Source organism: Lepidothrix coronata, unplaced genomic scaffold (assembly GCF_001604755.1).
Source record: "Lepidothrix coronata isolate B3197 unplaced genomic scaffold, Lepidothrix_coronata-1.0 Scaffold149, whole genome shotgun sequence".
Taxonomy (NCBI): Eukaryota; Metazoa; Chordata; class Aves; order Passeriformes; family Pipridae; genus Lepidothrix; species Lepidothrix coronata.
In genome coordinates, this window is record NW_016690329.1 from 510,895 (window position 1) to 530,254 (window position 19,360).

The 19,360-nt window shown below is 43.7% G+C and overlaps 1 protein-coding gene across 1 annotated transcript in view; it reads right to left on the reverse strand.

Annotated features, from left to right (window-relative positions):
- The window catches only part of ABCA12 (ATP binding cassette subfamily A member 12), an 83,038-nt gene that overhangs the window by 28,507 nt on the left and 35,171 nt on the right, over positions 1 to 19,360 (reverse strand). The window contains exons 15-32 of the mRNA XM_017828486.1: positions 19,107 to 19,231; positions 18,116 to 18,289; positions 17,073 to 17,237; positions 15,807 to 16,008; positions 15,091 to 15,230; positions 14,401 to 14,520; positions 13,149 to 13,239; positions 11,637 to 11,816; positions 10,066 to 10,381; positions 7,438 to 7,552; positions 5,787 to 6,116; positions 5,239 to 5,308; positions 5,003 to 5,137; positions 4,148 to 4,303; positions 3,202 to 3,379; positions 1,452 to 1,670; positions 614 to 810; positions 55 to 215 (exon numbers count right to left, since the gene is read on the reverse strand). Of these exons, the coding sequence (XP_017683975.1) occupies positions 55 to 215; positions 614 to 810; positions 1,452 to 1,670; positions 3,202 to 3,379; positions 4,148 to 4,303; positions 5,003 to 5,137; positions 5,239 to 5,308; positions 5,787 to 6,116; positions 7,438 to 7,552; positions 10,066 to 10,381; positions 11,637 to 11,816; positions 13,149 to 13,239; positions 14,401 to 14,520; positions 15,091 to 15,230; positions 15,807 to 16,008; positions 17,073 to 17,237; positions 18,116 to 18,289; positions 19,107 to 19,231 (3,074 nt within the window). The remainder of the gene's footprint in view (positions 1 to 54; positions 216 to 613; positions 811 to 1,451; positions 1,671 to 3,201; positions 3,380 to 4,147; positions 4,304 to 5,002; positions 5,138 to 5,238; positions 5,309 to 5,786; positions 6,117 to 7,437; positions 7,553 to 10,065; positions 10,382 to 11,636; positions 11,817 to 13,148; positions 13,240 to 14,400; positions 14,521 to 15,090; positions 15,231 to 15,806; positions 16,009 to 17,072; positions 17,238 to 18,115; positions 18,290 to 19,106; positions 19,232 to 19,360) is intronic.

Genomic DNA, 19,360 nt, shown 5'->3' on the forward strand with positions numbered 1-19,360 from the left:
GGATGGCTCCCTCAGAGACAGAACTCCAGCTCTAAGACCAGCTCAGACACAAACCTTCTTTTTGGTGAGTGTCAGATGGTATCCATCACCAAAGGTTTCCTTGAGGTAGAAAGGTGAACCACAGCATTTAAGCCCTCCATGCTCCAGGAAGGCGATTCGGTCGCTCAGAACTTCGGCTTCATCCAAGTGATGTGTTGAGAGAATGATGGTTCTGCCTGGAAAACACAAAGCTGATGTCAGCCACCACAGAATGAACACACGTGGTTACCTGAGACAGGTGGAAGCCTTGAAGAGTGAGGGGACACTGAGTATCAGGTGAAAATCAACTGCATTTTTTTGTAATTATTAGTCATATTGGATGAAAGGCGACAGCAGAGAGAAGCTGAAAGTTACTGTATTGTAAATTGTGTGTTATGGTAAAGTTACTTTTCAAATGACACTGAATTTACAGAAACCAACCAGGATGCACCCTCCAGACCTGCAAAATCCCAGTCTCCCACAGTTCTTTCTCTGTGCCCTCCAAAACCCACAGTTCAAAGCCATTGATCCCGTATTTGCAAAAGTGACACAAAGTCCCCTCACCACTGGGCAGTATCTCATTCAATCAAGGTACCTTTTTTATTCTTGGAGATAATTTCCCAAATACTCCTCCGGGAGCATGGATCAACCCCTGTGGTTGGTTCATCAAGTATCACCACCCTTGATCCACCCAGGAGAGCAATGGCTATGGATAACTTCCTCTTCATCCCCCCGGACAGAGTGCCAGCCAGCTTGTGACGGTGGCTGTACAGCCCAGTCTCCTTCAAGGTCCTGGAAAACAAAGGAAAAACAACCCCAAAAGGTTGTCCTTCAGGCATCTTTTAAAAGCAGGGAATTTGAAAATACCCAAAAAACTCCCATAACTGCAAATGAAAAACTGCTCAAGTATAGTCTGCTCTTCTGAGTGATCACGGAACAGGGAGACGAGTCACCCTGTAGCTCAGTCATAGGGATTTTAATTTAAAACATTTTTTAGGATGTTTTCAAAGTTTTCATCTGACAAGTCAAGGTTAAAGGCTCAACCCCATCAACTAAGACATCAAGATTCAAACTCCTTGGGATGTTCTGGCTGCTTCACTTCTCTGCAGAACCAATAAAGCCAACATCATCTTTCTGACTGGTTGATTAAATCTTTTTCAGAGGAAAACTGTAAAGCAGCAAGGACTAGACCCTTACCCCTATAAATTCATCTCCAAAGAATTACCACAGAAGCTTGTAAACCTCCTGGAGAGGAGACACTGTTTTCTTACAGCCACAGGTATCAATATATTCCTGTGGTCAGACCAAGGTATCATTTGAACCTTAAACTGGATCTGCAACTCTCCTCAAATCCATTAATTTGTGCTTTGCAGTGACACTGACACCACCACACAACAATTTCTCTCTCTTCTCCAATCCTGCTGTTTTTATACCTCTTCACTTCTTGGTAGAGCTCCTCTTTACTCCAGTGAGGGACTTTGATGTACCCGTAGAGCAGCAGGTGTTCCTTCGTGGTGAGGTAGTTAAAGAGCACATTGTGCTGCATACACACCCCCATGTTCTTCCTGATGACCTCCTGGTCAGTCCTGATGTCTTTGCCACACACAAAGATAGTACCTGATGATGTAGGGAACAATCCAGTCAAAATAGATCTGAAGGAAAAACAAAGACAGAGGGGAGTTAGAAAAAGGAGAAAACCATAAGTAATTTTTTTCACGTGGTCCTGCACCTGTCATCACTTTCAAGGTTTCCTTTTATCACCATCCCACTCCTTCCAGCCAGAGGCCACTGCCCACTGTGTCTCCTGCTGCCTCACCATACTCTGGCAGAGTGGCGGCCCATTAACATCCATGGACATTGCTGTATCCTTCTGTGGGAATGTGAGGGCAAACACCAAGCTCACTCACTGAACCCTGGCCACTTCTCACTTCTATCTTCTTCAGCCTTCCTCTCTCTACTCAGACCACTGCACATTCCATGCACCAACACTCACAAACACCCTCAACTTCCAGTGTAATTACTGGGAATTCACACAATGCAGTTACACTCCATTCTTTGAGGTTTGCCTGCAGCACCCAGACAGCCTTATACTGTGACCACAACTGAGACTGAAACCCACCTCTTCATTTACTAACCACATCAGAGGTGGAAGACTGGTTTCACTGCCATTACTAATGAGAAATGGGAGAGGACTTCCAGACAAGACACCTCACAGTGGGCAGCATTTTCATCTACTTCAACCAAATAATTACCCACTGAGAAATGGCCAACAGACCTGAGTCAGACACCCTCTGCTCAGAATACCTACTTGCATGTTAAAGCTCATTTTTGGAGCTGTCCTGGAGGAACTACAGGGACGAGATGCATGTCAGACTGCCCTTCACCTTCCCAGAGCTTCTCTCTCTCCTGGGACTTTTAACCATCATTAAAAAGCAGTAACTTGTGACCTTACTTGGGATTTGAAGCCTGCACTAAGTTTCAAGAAGGTTTTATACTTTTCTGCATATCACCTTTGCCTACACTTTGCAAACAGAATGTGAGATGAATTGATAATAAGCTGAGATGAAGCACACATCTGTCTTACTGGTTTTGGCTCTTCTGAGGCTTCTATTTATCAGCTTAATGTTGCTTTCAGAGATATGCACATATATATCAGTGGAGAAATCAAGTTCTACAGGTCTGTTTCAGTGCTGTTATCTAACAAGTCAAATAATAATTTATAAACAGCAAGGCTGAAAGGCCAATGCATTAATCCCCTGCCATTCCAGCCCAGCCAACACATGAGCCTCTACAGCCGAAGTGTATCTTTATTAAGTTTTCTTGCTAGTATCACTTCAGCTTTGGTGTGTGCACAAGCTACCCACAGCATCCACAACAGCCTAACCCCAGGCACCAAAGTGCCACAGAACAAAACACCTGAGTAGTTGCTGTGCTGGGCATTACAGGTGTCTCACGAGATTAAAAAGCGTGTCCCTAAGGAGCAAAGAATCTTTTAGAATCTGAAGAATTCAAACAGATACAGGAACTCCTGAGGTCATCCATGAGCCAGATAAAACTACATGAGTGATTTGGCCTAATAGAGTCACTTTCTCAGTCTCCCATCACTGCCCAGCCCCACTTGCTCTCTCCTTCACTCACTCACATCCCACGGTATAAAAAAGAGCCACTTTAAAGGGCACGCACATGGTTGTAGTTTTCCCAGCTCCATTGTGTCCCAGCAGGGAAGTGATATTCCCTTCATAGAAGTTGAGGCTGAGGTTGTCCACTGCAGCTTTGGATCCATAAACCTTGGTTATGCCATGGAGGGAGACTCCCAAGGGGAGATCAGTGGGCTCCGGTTCCAGGTGAGGGTGGGGGGCACCTTTGACATCGAAGAGAAGGGGCAGAGGTCAGTTACTGCACTGCAGCAGCTCTTTGTGCTACTTTTCTCACCTCAGAGATAAGCAGGGCTTTTAAAACCAAAATACAGCCAAGGCAGGTGCCTTTCATCCAGGAACATTGAGAACATGTCACCGGATCTGTATCACTTTGAGCTCTCTGGGATTTCTCCTTTTTACTTCTGCAGCTTCTAATCACTCCTGACAATAGGCATTAATCACTTCTGAAAAGGTCTCATATCTAGGTGTTTCAGAGCACCTAACTTAATTTACACTAAGCAAGCACAGAAAATTAGAGGACATACAGCAAAACCGCTAAGGTATTTTCAGCTGGGTACAATCAGCAAGCTTTTCTGTGTGAGCTCACAATATTTTACAGGCTAAACATTTAAAGAGATGAACAAAGAAGCACACGTCCCATTTGCCAAGTGGAAACCCGTATTTGCTTGCACAAGCAAAAGTGTATTTCTACACAGAGTGTTGTAGACAGAGATAAGCATGTAAGGTAACTGCTCAACTACAACATACATGAATATGCATGGGACAAGCAGTACTGGATCTGCTTAGGAAGAAAAAATATAATTTAAAAGCCAAATCTCCATTCATGTAAGTATCAGCTTCCAATTTTTCCTGTGCTACAAAATAAGGATCAACGGATAAATGTGTTTTCTGAGTATGGTGCCCCCTTAGAAATTCAGCTCTGTTTACCTAAAATATAAGTTATTATTGTACCCCATGTAGTATCCACATACATATCTTATTGTTGAGGGTGACTTCTTTCCTTAACATCAGCTTGGAGAAGAGAAGGCCTCTCTGTTTCTCATTCCAGAAGGGGAGGTAACCGTTGTATTCGATCCAGTAAGATGGAAGCAATGGGAAATACCAGGGAGCAGCCATGCCATATCTACCTGCAGGAAGAGGAGTCTCATTCAGGTGTCTGTTCCCCAGGAAGCATCACTATGTGGGGTGCACTCAAAATAGCCAAAATGAACTTCACAGAAATCTCTCCCCTCTTGATGTGCTCATGTGCTACTGAGACTTGGTAGAGAGTTTGCCTGATTGGCACAGCAGGAAGCACTCCCTGTTTTGTTATTCTGAGTAACTCCATAGCTGGAGGGCAGGAGTACTTTACGTTTTCCACTGGGTAGATTTCCTTATGCCAGTGGACTGCTTCATTAGGTGGGGAAGAAAAGCAGAAGACAAATGTACTGGCTCTTGCCCAAGGCAGGAATCACTTTTTGAAATCAAATGATGTAAGTAACACAACTCAAAATCACTCAGCTGACAAATGCAGGCCAATGTTCTCTGTTCTCATTCTCACCCACCAGACTGCAAACGCATCCTCCTGTGTCCTTGGCTTTAGCTTCTCAGGAGACCCACCTACCCATGTGATAAGCTGAGGAACCCTAATTCTCCCCTGCTCTGCTCTGTCTCAGTGTTATTAACAGCTCAGACATCCACTAAGTCGTGCTCTCTTTGATCTAGAACAGAGGTATCCTGTGTGTGCAGACTGTCTCACTGCCTGAGGCACTGAATCAGCCATTGCTGTGTGTATTGTTTTCCAAAAGAGATGGTACAGCACCACCCTTAATGCTTTTTATCCTTACCTGGGAAAACATTCCTTATATACCACCCCAGGATGAAGTAAATGAAGGAGTCTATCAGAATGAGCCAGCACATCCAGCCAAAGGAAGTGTTGTCTCCAATCATGGGGGACTTATACATGTTGTCCCACTGCAGACCTGCAGAAAGGAATTGGGAAATACAGTCAGAATCTGTGTTAGCCAGTGAAATGTCCCCACCAGGGGAACTCAGGGTCTAGTTTTGTCTACAATAAGCATACCTATGCCCTGTGCCTCATAGCGAGCAATGTATTGACTTGCATAACTGAAGGCGGTTGGGGACAACAGGCTCTGGGGAATAAACAAAATTGAAAACAAAGAACTTATGAATTACTCTTGAAGACAAGTCAAGTCAGGTAATCAATCAGTCCCCCCATTAACCAGGAAAATGAGTAGAGTTTGTTTCCCAACAGTCACAAAGAGCGCTGGACCAGCCTTATGATGAGAAGTACTACTGGTGACAGGCTGTAACGTCTCCTTAGAGCCTGACTTTCTTTTGCTTCCACACTCAGGACCCAACTTCCTCCCTCATGCAGGGCTTTATTTTAGGCTTTTAAAATAGAGCACTGCTTGAGAATCACCTAACTGGTGCCATGTGGTTAATTATTCCACCACTTTCATTAATAGATGTCCTTTCCTGAATCTGGTGACTCAGAGAAAACAAGTCTAACTTCTGAAACCCAATACCTAGCTATACTGACCCTTCGTAAGAAACAAGGCTTTACATCTACTTCCATGGTTAGGAATGTTATGGAAAAGCAGAACTTACCAGGAGGCTCTTCACAGAGAAGCTCAAGTGATTCTCAATGACGAGCAGCACGATGAAGGGGAAGAAGGTGAGGATGTACACGAGGCTGCCCACCAAGGCTGCTATGTTGGTGTTATTGAAGAAAACACTGATGAAGTAGCTCATGGCTATGATGGACAGGCTGTAGTCCATGAGGTACAGGAACAGGAGTGTTGTGTTTGTTTTGGGAAGGATGTCACCCACTTTTAGAACAATAATGAGGAAGGTGACAGTGATCAGAAGGAAGATGGCACACTCCACGAACCAGGCGATGAAATGGCTGCTGGCATTAACACCCATCATCTTCATGTACTACAGAGAGAAAGGTGGAAAAAACAACCACAAAAGACATTTGGGAGAAATGAAGATATCTTTCTGCTGACATTGAATGATTTGCTTTTTCAGCTCCTGGACAGGTCATGCAACCAGACCATGCTCTTTCCCACTGTGCCATCTTGTGTGTTTCTATCCAGGGAGAAACCATGCACTCACGTTCCTGGAATGCCCAAGGTTTGCAAAGCAGTCTATTGCAAAAGAACAGCACAGACAGGATCTGCAAGTATCAACTGTCACAGCTCACAAGCTCCAAAGCAGCTTCTGGCCTCAGATTTGTAACTTTTCTAAAGCATTTTGTTTATTTTTTTTAAAATTATCCTAATTGGTCCAGTGGCTTGAGTGTAAAAGCTCTCACCAAACCATTTCTTACACAACCCCAATTCAACAAATAATAGCCGAATTACCATGGTTACAAGGAAGCAATACTAATTTATTAAATTAGCTAATGATCAAGTCCCCAAGACTTGCATAAAACTGCAAATTTGTATTGATAAATCCAAAAGAAAGTACAGGTGCTGGTGTCTTCTTGTAGATTATTACATAGCTAAAAAGATGACTGACACCCTGGTCCTTAGAGACAGAGAAAATGGTTCCCTAAACTTGAGTAAGGGGCTGCCAGGGAGCCCCTGGCATTCACTCATTTTCCATCTCATCACAGGTCACAGAGTGCCCTTTTTTGGAAATGTTTTTGGCAAATCAGCATTTGTTTCCATGGCGTCAGATAAAACCCAAATCTGCTAGAGCTTTTGTTGCTTGCTGAAGCTTAGTTTTACTAAAGTTCTCTGCTGTTCATCTCTGTTGACAGTGATCACACTGAAAACCTGAGTTAATTTAATAAATTCCCTATGTCTCAATGTCAATTCTTTTCCAATAGGCAACCCGAAGAACTTCATTTCAGAGGAGCTGATGTCATATGTAGCACCTTCTGAAATATTAAGTATAATAACTTCAAGGATAGGAAATAAGTCACTTTTCATGTCTTTGTCCCCAGTAGGTATGACTCAAAGTCAATTTTTAGAGAGCTTTAAATCTTCAGAAAACTTGTAATTTTGTGAGGTGCTCATGTTTCCCCTGCTCAGAACTGCAAAGCAATATTTCCTCCACTTGAAGGGAGTTTCTGTGGCTTTGAGCTTGGTTACAATGTCAGAATTCAAACACTGCAGGTCAAACAACAGGTATTTGGACTATTTTCCTTAATGCTTGTTTTGCTCCATTTAATACTGAACATGAGACACAGTAGCCACTAATGAGGAAAATCTGTTTATAATCTTGCACGCCCCAGAAAGTTTCACTGTACCTCATAAAGCCTCAGATCTTTCTCTTGAACAAGTGTTTTAACAAAATCAGCTATAAACAGCACCCAGGCAGCCATCAGAGCAAATGGAAGAGAGTAGGTCACGCTGGTTAAGAACCTGTAAAAGGCAAATGCAGGCTTTAGCTGAATACCAAATGTTCTGGGGATTAAGGCTTTATGCAGAATATATTTTTCAGAACAATACTTTGGCACAGGAAAAGACATGCTTAGATTTCAAAACATGGAGTAAAATTAATAATTACCAAAAAAAAAAAGACTCCTTTGCCATTGCACTGGATTTTCTATTCATGAAACCCCTGACTGCTCAAAATCTTTTTTCTTTCTTTTTTTTTTTTTTTTGAATTACAGAGGGATTTCCTGATGCAGTCTGGAAGTTTAGCTCAGCAGCACCACTGGCAAGAGCAGAAAGTGCCATGGGCAGTGGCATCTCCTGGCTCTCTGATGGGCTGTATCCCATCTGGAAAGATCACAGCAACCAGCCCCAACTTCCAGTTCTGTACACAGATATAATGGCCAAATGTTGTTGTCAGGTCATATTTCGTGATATAGATCCTTCCCTTCAAAGTGTCTGTTCTACTATCCCAAAGAACAGGTTTTGAGGATCCAGGTCACACTTCTTGGCTCCTCACTTCAATTAAAACCTTCTTCCAGTGCCATATGTGTGCAGAAAAAAAAGACAACAATGGCCAACAATAAATTTGTCCTTTTGTGATGGAAAGCAAGTTTTTAGAGCAGGAGATTCCCTTAATTGCATCTGCAGGGCCTATGCTTTCCTCCTTAATTTGTAAACCTGGCTTAAAAAACACAATCAGTGTCATTCCTGGAAAAAGCTTAATGTACAATAACAGTATAAAATTAACACTACATTGGTTTTTAACTTTTTTTTTTACCTGTGAAGCTGAAAATTTCCTATGAACCAGTGCTTCCAGAAATGCTTCCATGCAAATGAAGCCTTATTTTTAAAGAACCATGAAAAGGCACTTCAGTAGCTCTACTGGCTCTTTGTTGTTTGGGTTTCTTTTTTTGCTACCACCTTCTGCATACTCTCTAGTTATTAAAAATTCAGCATTTCCCAACACCTTCTGTGTACTGGTATATTTATATTTCCTCCTTTTCCCTACAGGATGGTAACTGTGCAATAACAATTGATAAGCAGGCATTTTATGATGACTTCTACTGGATGCAAATCCAAAGCCTTTAGGTATTTTAATAATTGAGCAAACTCATGTCCCTTTGAACCTGGGGTGGGGAGGGAAACCCGAAGGCAAGAGGTTTTCCCAGCAGGCCAAGAACAAGGAAAAGGAGCAGACAGCACTGTAGTAAGTGCTTCCAGCAGCCAGTTAATCATTGTACAAAACTCTCTCTCAGCAATAATTCAGGTATTTGCTGCAAAACTTGGTTTGGATGCTCCCTGCCTGCACTTGTGGGCACTTTGCTTGTAACTACCCCAAGAAGAGGTTATAAGCCTCCAGCTCTCCTAAGTGACAGCTGGGACAGAATATTCATGGCTCTGCTATAGCTCCTAAATGGCACCTTATAGCTCTCAAACAATCTTTTGGCTCATGCAGCTGACTGGAGGCTTTTCAGTACACACTGCTCGTAGGTCCAGTCTCTACTTTTGGTCCAAGTACAGGGCACAGCAACCACCCAACCTTCTGATACAGCTTGCTGAACATCCTTCAGTGCTCTCTGACAGACACTGAAATCCCTTCCCTGAGTGTTTTCCCCCCAGTTTGGCCACCAGCCGTGGTCAGGGTAATAACTATGAGGCAGTGCTATGTTGCCAGCTTTCCCACACAGACCAGAACTGCCTTGCCAGAGGGGCAGCTCCTCAGCTGTGAGAGATTCGCTTCTCTCTACTGCATTTGGCAGAGATGCTGTTCATACTGGCTGCAGATCTGGCTCAAGCTGAAGGAAAAGGAAGTTGATCCAAAACTTTTTGATCTGCTTCACCATCCAAAACTTATTCTGGTCCTTACACTGCTCTGTTAACAGGCTGTTAACCCAGCAACTCAGTGCAGCAAAAGCCTCTCTGTCCTCCCTCATTACTGCAGAGATGAATGGTACAATCTTAACTTCCCTCTTATCCTCCTTAAAGCATCTGAGCACCACCTGATTGAGAGTTTCTCAGTATACGCTGAACGTTATCCAGAATCACTGGAATGAATAACAAATACCACAGCTGGACAGCAATCTCTAGGAACACAGCTTACAAACCTAGGGATGCTTTTTTCCCAATAAATCCATTTTCTAAGTTCTGCTGCATTATCTGCATGTAAACACCTGCAGAACAAGCCAGTGTTCATATTTAACCCAAGTCCTGTCAACTCTCAGTTCCACCATGGGTAGTAAAACAGGAACAGGGAATTGTACCTCCTGTAAAACCTATAGTTACCATGACAATCCAGGTACATACAGAGCACTGAAAACAAAAGATTAGGCAAACCAAACATAGACCACTTATACTAGAGACCAAAATTCTCTCTTTTGTTCAAAACTCTGAGGAAAAAAAAAGCCCCACCAACCAAAAAACAAAACCAAAAATCATTTTTATAGGTCAGACAAGATAAGCTTACACGAAGCATGAAGACAAAAGCCACCCAAACTTACATATCCTTGTTGTAGCAGGGGTAAGGCATGGCCTGGACTTGAACAGCTATTTCCTCTGGTTTCTTGCCAGTCTGTAATTCAATCATGGCCCTTTCAATGCTGTCCTGGATATAAATAAAGGCCCGGCTGTAGATCTGGCTCTGGGAGGTGGAATTGTGTGGGCCTACGGTCCAGATGCGCTCCCGTATCCTGTTGGTGGTCTGTGTGATCCTGCTGCTCATTCGGATCGTGTAGTTGAGCACAGGAGGGAGGGTCAAGGCCCCAGAAATTGAGGATCCAGGGCTGCTATGGCTTGAAGGCAGCTTGAAAATGATACCTTGAAAGAAAAAGGGAAAAAGCTTTCCTTTGGACTTGACAGCACGGGAGCAGTACACACAGATATGTAGGAATTCCTCATTTTTGTAAGCCTTTTCTACATTTCACTTCTTTCCTGCACAAATAATGCTCAGATGGGCTGGCACTTGTCATGACCATGCCCAAAGGTGCTCCCTATCAATACAGCTCATGTCTCGATGCTGTAACATAAAAGCCTTAGGAACCCAGTGCCAACAATTGTTGATGACCTACACACATATTTTTGGGCCCACATAAATTCCTGCAAAGCTGAGAGGTCTCAGACTATAAAATCTTTGCACGTTCCTGTTTGGAAATTGCATTTATGTACAGCTTGACAGACAGGAAGTTTTTTGCCTTTAAAATGTCTGTTTGAGTAGAGCCAACACCACAGAAGTTTTTCTCTCCACAATACCTTTCCTGATTATTCCATACATAAAACATATGATGGAATGGAATGGATGACAAACGGGGAAGAAAACTGCTTTTATGGGAACAGACAAATATTATCAGGGTTTGAAGTTTCAAGAAAAGCAAATTTCTATCTACTCCTCAGTTATGAAGTATAAAATCAAATAGGTCACAGGAATTATAAGTAAATCCTAATCGAGGAGATATTGGCCATTGTTTAAAAATTAAGATATATTTATATTATTCAAATTAATGTAAGTTCCTATTCCCTGTTCCCTCCACTGCTCTCTGCAGTCTGCTCTGAAGCTGCAATCCAATCCAACAAATGTGAAGTGTGACTGAGAAGACCCAATATAACATTATGGTGCTTGGCTGGAATATCTCAAGCACTTTATGACTTCCTAATAAATTGAACTGTCTCATAGTTGGACTTGATGATCTTAAAGGTCTTTTCCAATCTCAATGATTCTATGATATCTTTCTCAATTAAAGCATCTTTTTCCAGGGAACCTTGAAATAAATTAGTTTCATGAAGATCTCCTTAGGGCAGTGGAATTTTGTTCAAACTTGGAATTAGCAAAAAGAAGTCACCAGCTGACCAAGCAGAGGTGTAAGAGAAGAGGAGTTATAAAAAGGAGGGTGTAAAACACTCCATAAGAAGGTCTCAGGGTGCAGGCCCCCCACACAGGCTGGCTCAAAATCAATTGCTGTGCAGTGGGAGCTGTGACCATAACAGTTTGTGGTGAAAAGTCAGATTTCTTACGCTGCACTCCCACCCTCTATCAGGCTTAATTTAATTTACGGGGGGACTTGAGACTGTCACATACTTGCAAATAGCTCGTTCTTCAGAAAGAGCTCCTTGGCCACCCTTTCCATTTCCTCTAAGTCCTTGACTGCCTGCACACGATTAAACGAGACGCAGGAGGACACGTTTACAGCAAGGGTAGCAAGAGTGTTCAGCTGATCAACAATGTCAGTGTTGTTCTGTAATTCCAGCCGAATATCATCTGGAAAAAAACCCCACAGACAAAACCATCAGCATCACTACAATAGCAAAAAATCCATAACATCATTCCACCCTTTACACTAACGATGACACCAGAAAGGAAGAATAAACTCCCCATCATAGTAAACATTAAGTGTAAAATACATTTCTTCACTCAGCAATGCAATGAAGGCATGTTGTTGACCCAGTTTTTATGTTAATCATTTGTAATATGCTCGTGAGTTTGACTTTGGGAGGATGCCAGCAGTGGGATGTGACAGCCATCCCAAATCACAAGTCCCTCCTAAGCTGCTGGGGTTTTAGACTCGCGCACGATGCTCACCATTCCTTCCACACCTTATGGCTCTGGGTGTAATCACCTCGCCTGTTGAGCTGCTGTGTCTCAGGGGAGCACAAGCCCATCAAGGCAGAGCTGTGTGTGCTGTGCTGATGTGTGGACTGAGCCTGATAATGCAGTTAATGAAGACACTGCCGTTTGCTGGCAGGTTCCAAAGGTGACTGTGTAATGCAGGGAACTAATAGGGAACAGCTGCTGCCGGCACCATGGCTTTTGGGGAGTTAAGACAGGAATTGTTACTCATGGAGTAAAGCAGGGGTCATCATGAACAGGATGTAAATGCCCTTCTGACTGCAAGAGACCACAACCACTCTTGGCTGCTGCTGGTTTCGCTGGCATAGCCCAGATTTATGTTGAGACGTACGGCCACCCATTGAAAGAGCAGGTAGGGACAGCAGGACAGGGAGAAAGGGATTGGTATCCCCCTGCTGTGCACTCTCAGGAGGTGATGTATCCACCACCACTGTTAGCTGGTGAGTCTCACAGTGCACATCAGCAACTCCCACCTTGAAGGACCATGCAAGACCACATGAGAACAGCAAATTCCAGCACAGCTTCTCCTCTGGCTCCATCAGCCTGGGTACCTTTATCTGATCCCTTGCTCTTCTGCTCTGGAGAACTTTTAATTTCAACCTTGTTGCAATGCAAGTGAGCTGTCCTCAACATTTTCCAGCAGTCCCAGGGTAGCTCATTTGAAGTCCTAATTACGGCTAAACAGTGTCCTCCAGTGGCCACACACAGCGGCAGAGTCTCCCATCCCACTCTCCCTTCAACACCCAGGAGAAACATCTCTTCACAAAGCCCTGTGCTTTCTAAGAGTCTTTTCCCACAAACCACAAGATTCCTGGATCAGAGCTGAGGTTGCCTTGCACTAGAGCATCCAACAGTGGCCAGAGAAGAACAGTACCATGGGATGGCTGCAGTTTGGTGCCTCTGGAGCTCCCAGACCTGAAGTACAAGTAAGAAAGAGGGCAGCACATATGAACACACACTTACCCAGTTCGTTTATCTGACTCAGCAGTTCAGCTGCATCCAAATCCACCATCATCTTGATAAAAACCTGCACAAAGGGATTCTGCAGAGTGTTCTATCAATAAGGAAAAAAAAAAAGAAAAAGCATGAGTTTGACCAGAAGTCTCTTGAGCTTATTCAGTGTATTTCTAAAATGCAGCAGACTTCATTAAGCATTTGTACAACCCCCTCCTACTCCTTTCCTGACCTTCCATATTTCACTCAGTGTATCAGGATGGAGAAATGCCAGCAACGAAAATGTCATACAGAGCTCTCTGAGTTCAAGTTAGTGCTTCTTGGAGTCAAGAGAGGACACCTACTGAGTCTCCTCCAGGTACCAGAGTCCCGTGAAAAAAACTATGGATAATCTAAGTTATTCTAGAAGTGCAGTAAACATCCCTCGGGTATGTTTTAAGTCCTGTGAACACAGTCAGAGCACAATGGGTAGGCAACCAAAACTAAACCTGGAGATCAGCACAGATTTTCGTTTGGCTGAATATTTCATTATTCCACCAATGAGTGCAATCAGCAGAGGATATTTAATTCCACTTTTGCATATTCCACTCTGGATTCTTCTCTTGGTGCCATGGAAATTAGAACGAATTCCAGCCCCTGAAATTAACTTCTAATGCTTTAGGTTTCCGGGGTCTCATTTTCTTAGTTTGTAAGAAAAGGAGACAATTTTTACTAGAGAATGGGAAACAAGTGTGTGTAACATTACAGTCTACTGCTTTCTGTATCCAAGCAAGGCTAGGCTCCTTAGGAGGGGAAAAAGAAATTTTATTTACATTCACTGAGGTACAAAACATCTTCCAGCTCTTATGTGTGTACCCAGAGCAACATGCTTATTATAGATACTGTTTTCATTTTCTGAAAAAGTCATTTCTTGCCTGGTCTTGGCTGGCTGGATCACTCCATCAAGCAGAAAGTTAATTTACAAACTGAAGAGCATTCCCTGCTCATCTCAGCCCTCCAGCAGGCCCCAGCATGGCCAGTGTCAGGGAGCATATTACAAACAGATCATTTGAGACAGAGGATGTGCATGGCAAGGTGAGTCAGGAGTGTTTCTGTTAAGGGAACAGGCAGGCACAGGAACTGGGAAATCCAGGACAGAAGCCTGAGAAGGGCCTCCCCACATGACTTCAGATGTCTGTGGAACTGCAGTTCATTTCAGTGAGTAAATCCATCCTCCCAATTCCCTCCTGGCAAGAGAGATGGGGGAGGCAGGATCTCATACCTTGATCATTGGAACTGTCTGGTTTAACTTAGCCAGGGAATTAATGATGACAGGAGACTTGTCCAGCCACTCTTGGGACTTCAGGGCTAGATCAGCCATCTGCTCCAGGGTTGCATTAGACTATAAAAGAAGCCCACAACATAAAGGATTAATTTATTCACTGTCTTATAGATTTTAATCAATAAATATATCAATTAAACAGCTGAGACCAAATTTGGTTTCCTCGGGATTTTTCTTAGCATCCTATCCCTGTTTGGCAAAATGCCCTTTAACACATTGAATTTGATGCAAGTACTTAAAATACGGCCCTCTAAGTGCCATTTAGAACATGTCTTGGATATCAGCTTTCCTTCTACTGGTCTGCTTGTGAACAAGCACTGGTTAGAGCATTTGTCTTGGGACACATACCTCTCTTACTGGTTGAAAATATGGGGGTGAAACTTCCTAAACTGGAGGCCTTATAAAAATCATATTATAAATATTAGACCAACAGAAATTTTCTGGAGGTAAGATTCATTCAAAGACAAAAGATGACTCATATATCAGCAAGGAAACCACAAAAAGAAAGTTGGATTAATACACCAAACAGTGAGAAAGCAGGCCTGTGCTTCTCAGAGAAACAAGCCAGAGCCAGATAAATTACAACCCTTTGGAGTGGGTGTACCCTGATGTCCTGGAACAGAGTCATACCTTCCTCATGATTGCTCGAGTTGCTGGGGTATCTGGTGTAAAAAGGATCTTCCCAAGCACCATTGGTTTTAAAAAAGACCAAATTAAAGCTCCAGTTGGGGTCTTGACCAGGTCCAGGTAAAAGGATAAGCAAAATGGTGCTGCAAGGGGAGAAAAGCAAACAAAATTGCACAGAGAACAAATAGACCAGACACAATAAAGCTACCAGTGTATTTTTCCCCATCTACCCAGTTTGTTGCTGTGTCCAGAGAATGACTTCAGGGCCCTCTTCACTGACTGATCTAATGCATCTTGACAAAAGCAATACACCCCCAAGATCTCCTGTTGCTGAACTCAAGACAACAAGAGTCTCACTGTTTAAGCCAAGATTATCTGCTCGAAGGTTAAATGGAGTTTTGTGAACTCAAGGAGCTAATAATGTCAGTACAGTCAGAAAAACTACACATCAAGAAAAAGCAGTGACCTGTTGAGCCCTAAGACCAGATCATCAGCAAATGGGAGACAGTGCAGTGTCAAGCACTGCTCTGCTGCACAGGCAGTTTTCCTTTGAACATTTATGGAAATAAAGCTCCAATAATTAGGGCAGTGCAGATCTTCAGCTAGCATAAATAATGAGCGCTTGCAGCCCTCAGAGACACACAGGGGAACAGCTCAGCACTACATCTCTCTGGAAATAGCAGAGAAATGGTTTTGCCCTAGGGAAAAGCCAGACTTACTGGAGTCTTGAGGAATCCCATATTTCCTCATCAGCTTTTGGACATAGACATCCTCCGCGTAAGAACTGTTGCTTGTGGGGTCTCCAAAATCTGGAAGCAAGGACTCAAAGAACAGGGGTGTGATCTCCTGGTTGCAGAGAACTTTTGACATGGACTTAAATGAGCCATGTGTTATCCCAAATGTGGCTGGTTTAAATAATGCCTGCAGAAAAGACAAAATGCAAATAAATCCTGCACGCTGAAAGGACCCCACTCTGAGAGAAAAGAGAAATAACAGAATGAGAAGGCAAGGATTGAACATGTTTACACTGCTTTCTTAGGAGAAGTTTGTTTCTACAAAAAAAGGAATTGTCCATGGAAATAATGCATTTTTTGGCTAACCTCTGCTCTGACAGTGGTGGCAAATTCATTTCCAGGTGTGAGAGCCAATGTGGGAAGTGCCTACAATGTGTGCAGAGGAATTCCCTATTATTGACACAGATAGGCCCTGGGTTACAACACAGAATTTGTCACACAGATGTGCACATTCCCTAGCCCCACCTAGTCCATGAATGCACGTGGCTCTACAGTGTGCAGGCAAAGTGATGACCAGGAGTGATTCCTTGACCTGTGTTCTCACTGACTATGGATCTGAGAGGGACTGGACATGGTGCTGGATGAAGGTAGTGCACACTGAAGTTACTGCAGCTGCCAGAGCAGTAATGTGTTTGTACTGAATGTTTCGGGCAGGCTCGAGGCTTTGGGTGTGATCTAATGCACAGTAAAGCCAGAGCAATGTTTTGCTGTTAACTTACCAGATTTGCCTTTACTCGGCAGTTCCCCAGCTGTTTTCACCAGCTGACCCTTCCAGTATTTTGCTGGAAGTCCTCCCTCCTTCAAAACAGTTGTTCATCCCCTGTATTTTTGTTCCAAGTGTCCCTCCCACAGCACATATTCCTTGTATCCCCCTGTCATGAGCACATGATGGTCCCACTGCTCCAAATCAAAGCTTTCCCAGGAAGGCAGCATATCATCACAGAATGGTTTGGGTTTGAAGGGACCTTAAAGATCACCTAGTTCCACCCTTCTGCCATGGGCAGGGACACCTTCCACTAGATCAGGTTGTTCAATACACCACCCAATCAGGCCTTGGACACTGCCAGGGATACGCTTGATAGAGATTTTTCTTGTTTTAATGTGGTTTAATGTGGCTTCCAGGGTAAGAAATTACTGTGGAAACTATTCCAGTGGTGTTTTGCCTCTGAAGCCCATGCAGACTACACGTACCTTAGTCAGTGGCATTTTCCTAGACTGCCGGAGCTTTTTCAGGGAATGAATAGCTTGTAGCAATGGATCAACACCAGATTCAACCTGGTGGCTGAAGTATTTCATTTTTGTCAGAAGGCCTAACATCTTGTCCATGGGTTGCTGAAGTTCCTTAGGGAAAAACATCTAAAAGAAGCAGGAAGGAAATCAATTACAATTAGCAGGAATCTGCATGCACGTGCATGTACACACCTATATTGTGTTAATTCAAAGATAAGGAGTGTGGGATTTTCAAAACTGTTAGGAGGCTTACAGGGTGGATGTCCCATGGGAAATGAATGGGATTTGTATTCCTAAATCCCCAAGTGCTTTTGCAAACCACTCCCTTGAATATTACATAATCTAAACAGTGCACATTTCCAAACACCCACAGTTGGGAAATTTCTGTCAGCTACTGGCTGGGATATAATCAGGTCTCTAAGTGGTAGCATTTCACAAAGCATAGGTGTCAAACACTACGAGTAACTTTTGACCTGAGCCCAACTTCATTGGTATTCTCATTTAATAAGCATTTTTAAATGTGTACTCATTTCTCGGTGGATGTTCTCTTCCATGCTGTTTCTACAGCTGTGTCTGTAGGATATTTGAATCATTTAATAACTTTGTAGTTCCAAATAGATAGGAAAAAGATATTTTATGGGACTTTTTCCAGGGCTTTCCTTTTCAAGGAATAAAACTATTTAGCCCAGTGCCTTATTTTTGGGTCAGCTGGGAATGTTCAACAGGTTGTGACAGCACATAAATGATACTAGCAGATAGGGAGGCATTTAGAGTAGGTCCAGTGCCTTTAAATGAGGTTTGCTGGTTTACACCAGCTGGGATTCTCATTTATATCCACACTGTCACAGCATGGATATGCAATAAAAATTACTGCATGAGCAAAGCCCGATCTTCGGCTTGTGTAAATCCTCGTAGCTTCTGGCCACTGCAATGATATTTTATGACCTTTCAGCCACTGCGTGCAGCAAAGACTACAGAAATCACTCTACAAAGCCAGCACTAACCTTGTACAAGAAATTGTAAACGTCTAAGTGTCGTAACAGCGTGACCCCCAGGATGTAGGTCCCACGAGTCCTCTCTGAGAGAGAGAGTTTGCACAGCTCCTCTGCCACCGTTCGCAGCTGCGGGTCAGCGGGACCGACACTACAGGACTCCAGCTGCAGGAGCTGAGAAATGAGCTGTGTTTGCACAGAGGGAAAATGGATTTGTTAGGGGTGGACTGCATGCTCCACCATGCATGGATTAATCTTGCCATGCTGTTGTTCTTTCCACAGTGTCATATTTCAACCCCGAGAACCAGGATATGCCTACCCATTACTCCCTCTCCCAGGGACAAATCCTAAGGACTGTGTTTTACCACCCAGCTTGCACAGTAGTAAAAGCTTTTGTGGCTTCAATTTCTCATTGACTGATGCATGTGAAGTTTGGAAAAGAGCTCGCTCTTTGGGGCTCAGTCCAGACAAGATGGCTGTGAAGGAAAAAGCATCTGGAGCTCTGCTTGCACAGGAGGCTGAGGAAGGCAAGCTCATCTCTCATTCTGGGAGGCTATTTTTGGACCCCGAGTGCTCTCATGAGATGTGGTTACAAGTGTATTTTCCATCTGGACTGCGACAACTTCTGAGCACTGAGGATCCCACCGAAGGCCCTGCCCAGCCCTCATTAGTCTGTCCCAGTGAACCACATCCTGCCACGGATCAGAGCCATCCCTCCCCAGGCAGGGCCTGGCTGTGCACCAGCCACTGCTGACAGCCAGAGGGACCATATGGTTCCTGGTCCCCAGTGGAGGGACAGACATCAGTGACTGCTCCGGCTGCATTCCTGGTGGTGATTCCAATCCATAATGTGCTCTGCTGTCTATTCCCGCGGGATCACCCCCCCTCCGTGCTGTCACACATGCAGTGATCTGCTCAGCTGCATTCACTAACTAATTCTGGTGTTAATGGCCTGAGAAGTAGAAAGCAACAAGATCTCCCAACAGGATGACAGCAAACTTACCTGACTGCTGTTTTCTGGGAGAGGTGTTTCCAGAAGAGCATCAATACTGGCTGCAGACATTCCTGTTGCGTTTTTGAGATCCTCCTTGAGCTGGTCCACATTTTTAAACACATCTCTTAACTTTTCTGTAAAGAACAATCAAAGAACAATTGACGTAACAGCTTTCTCCAGACACATAGCAATCTAAAGCATACAGAGAGGACTTCAGGTGAAGTATGGAAGTGTGGTACCCCAGATAAAGGATCCAAGGGCCA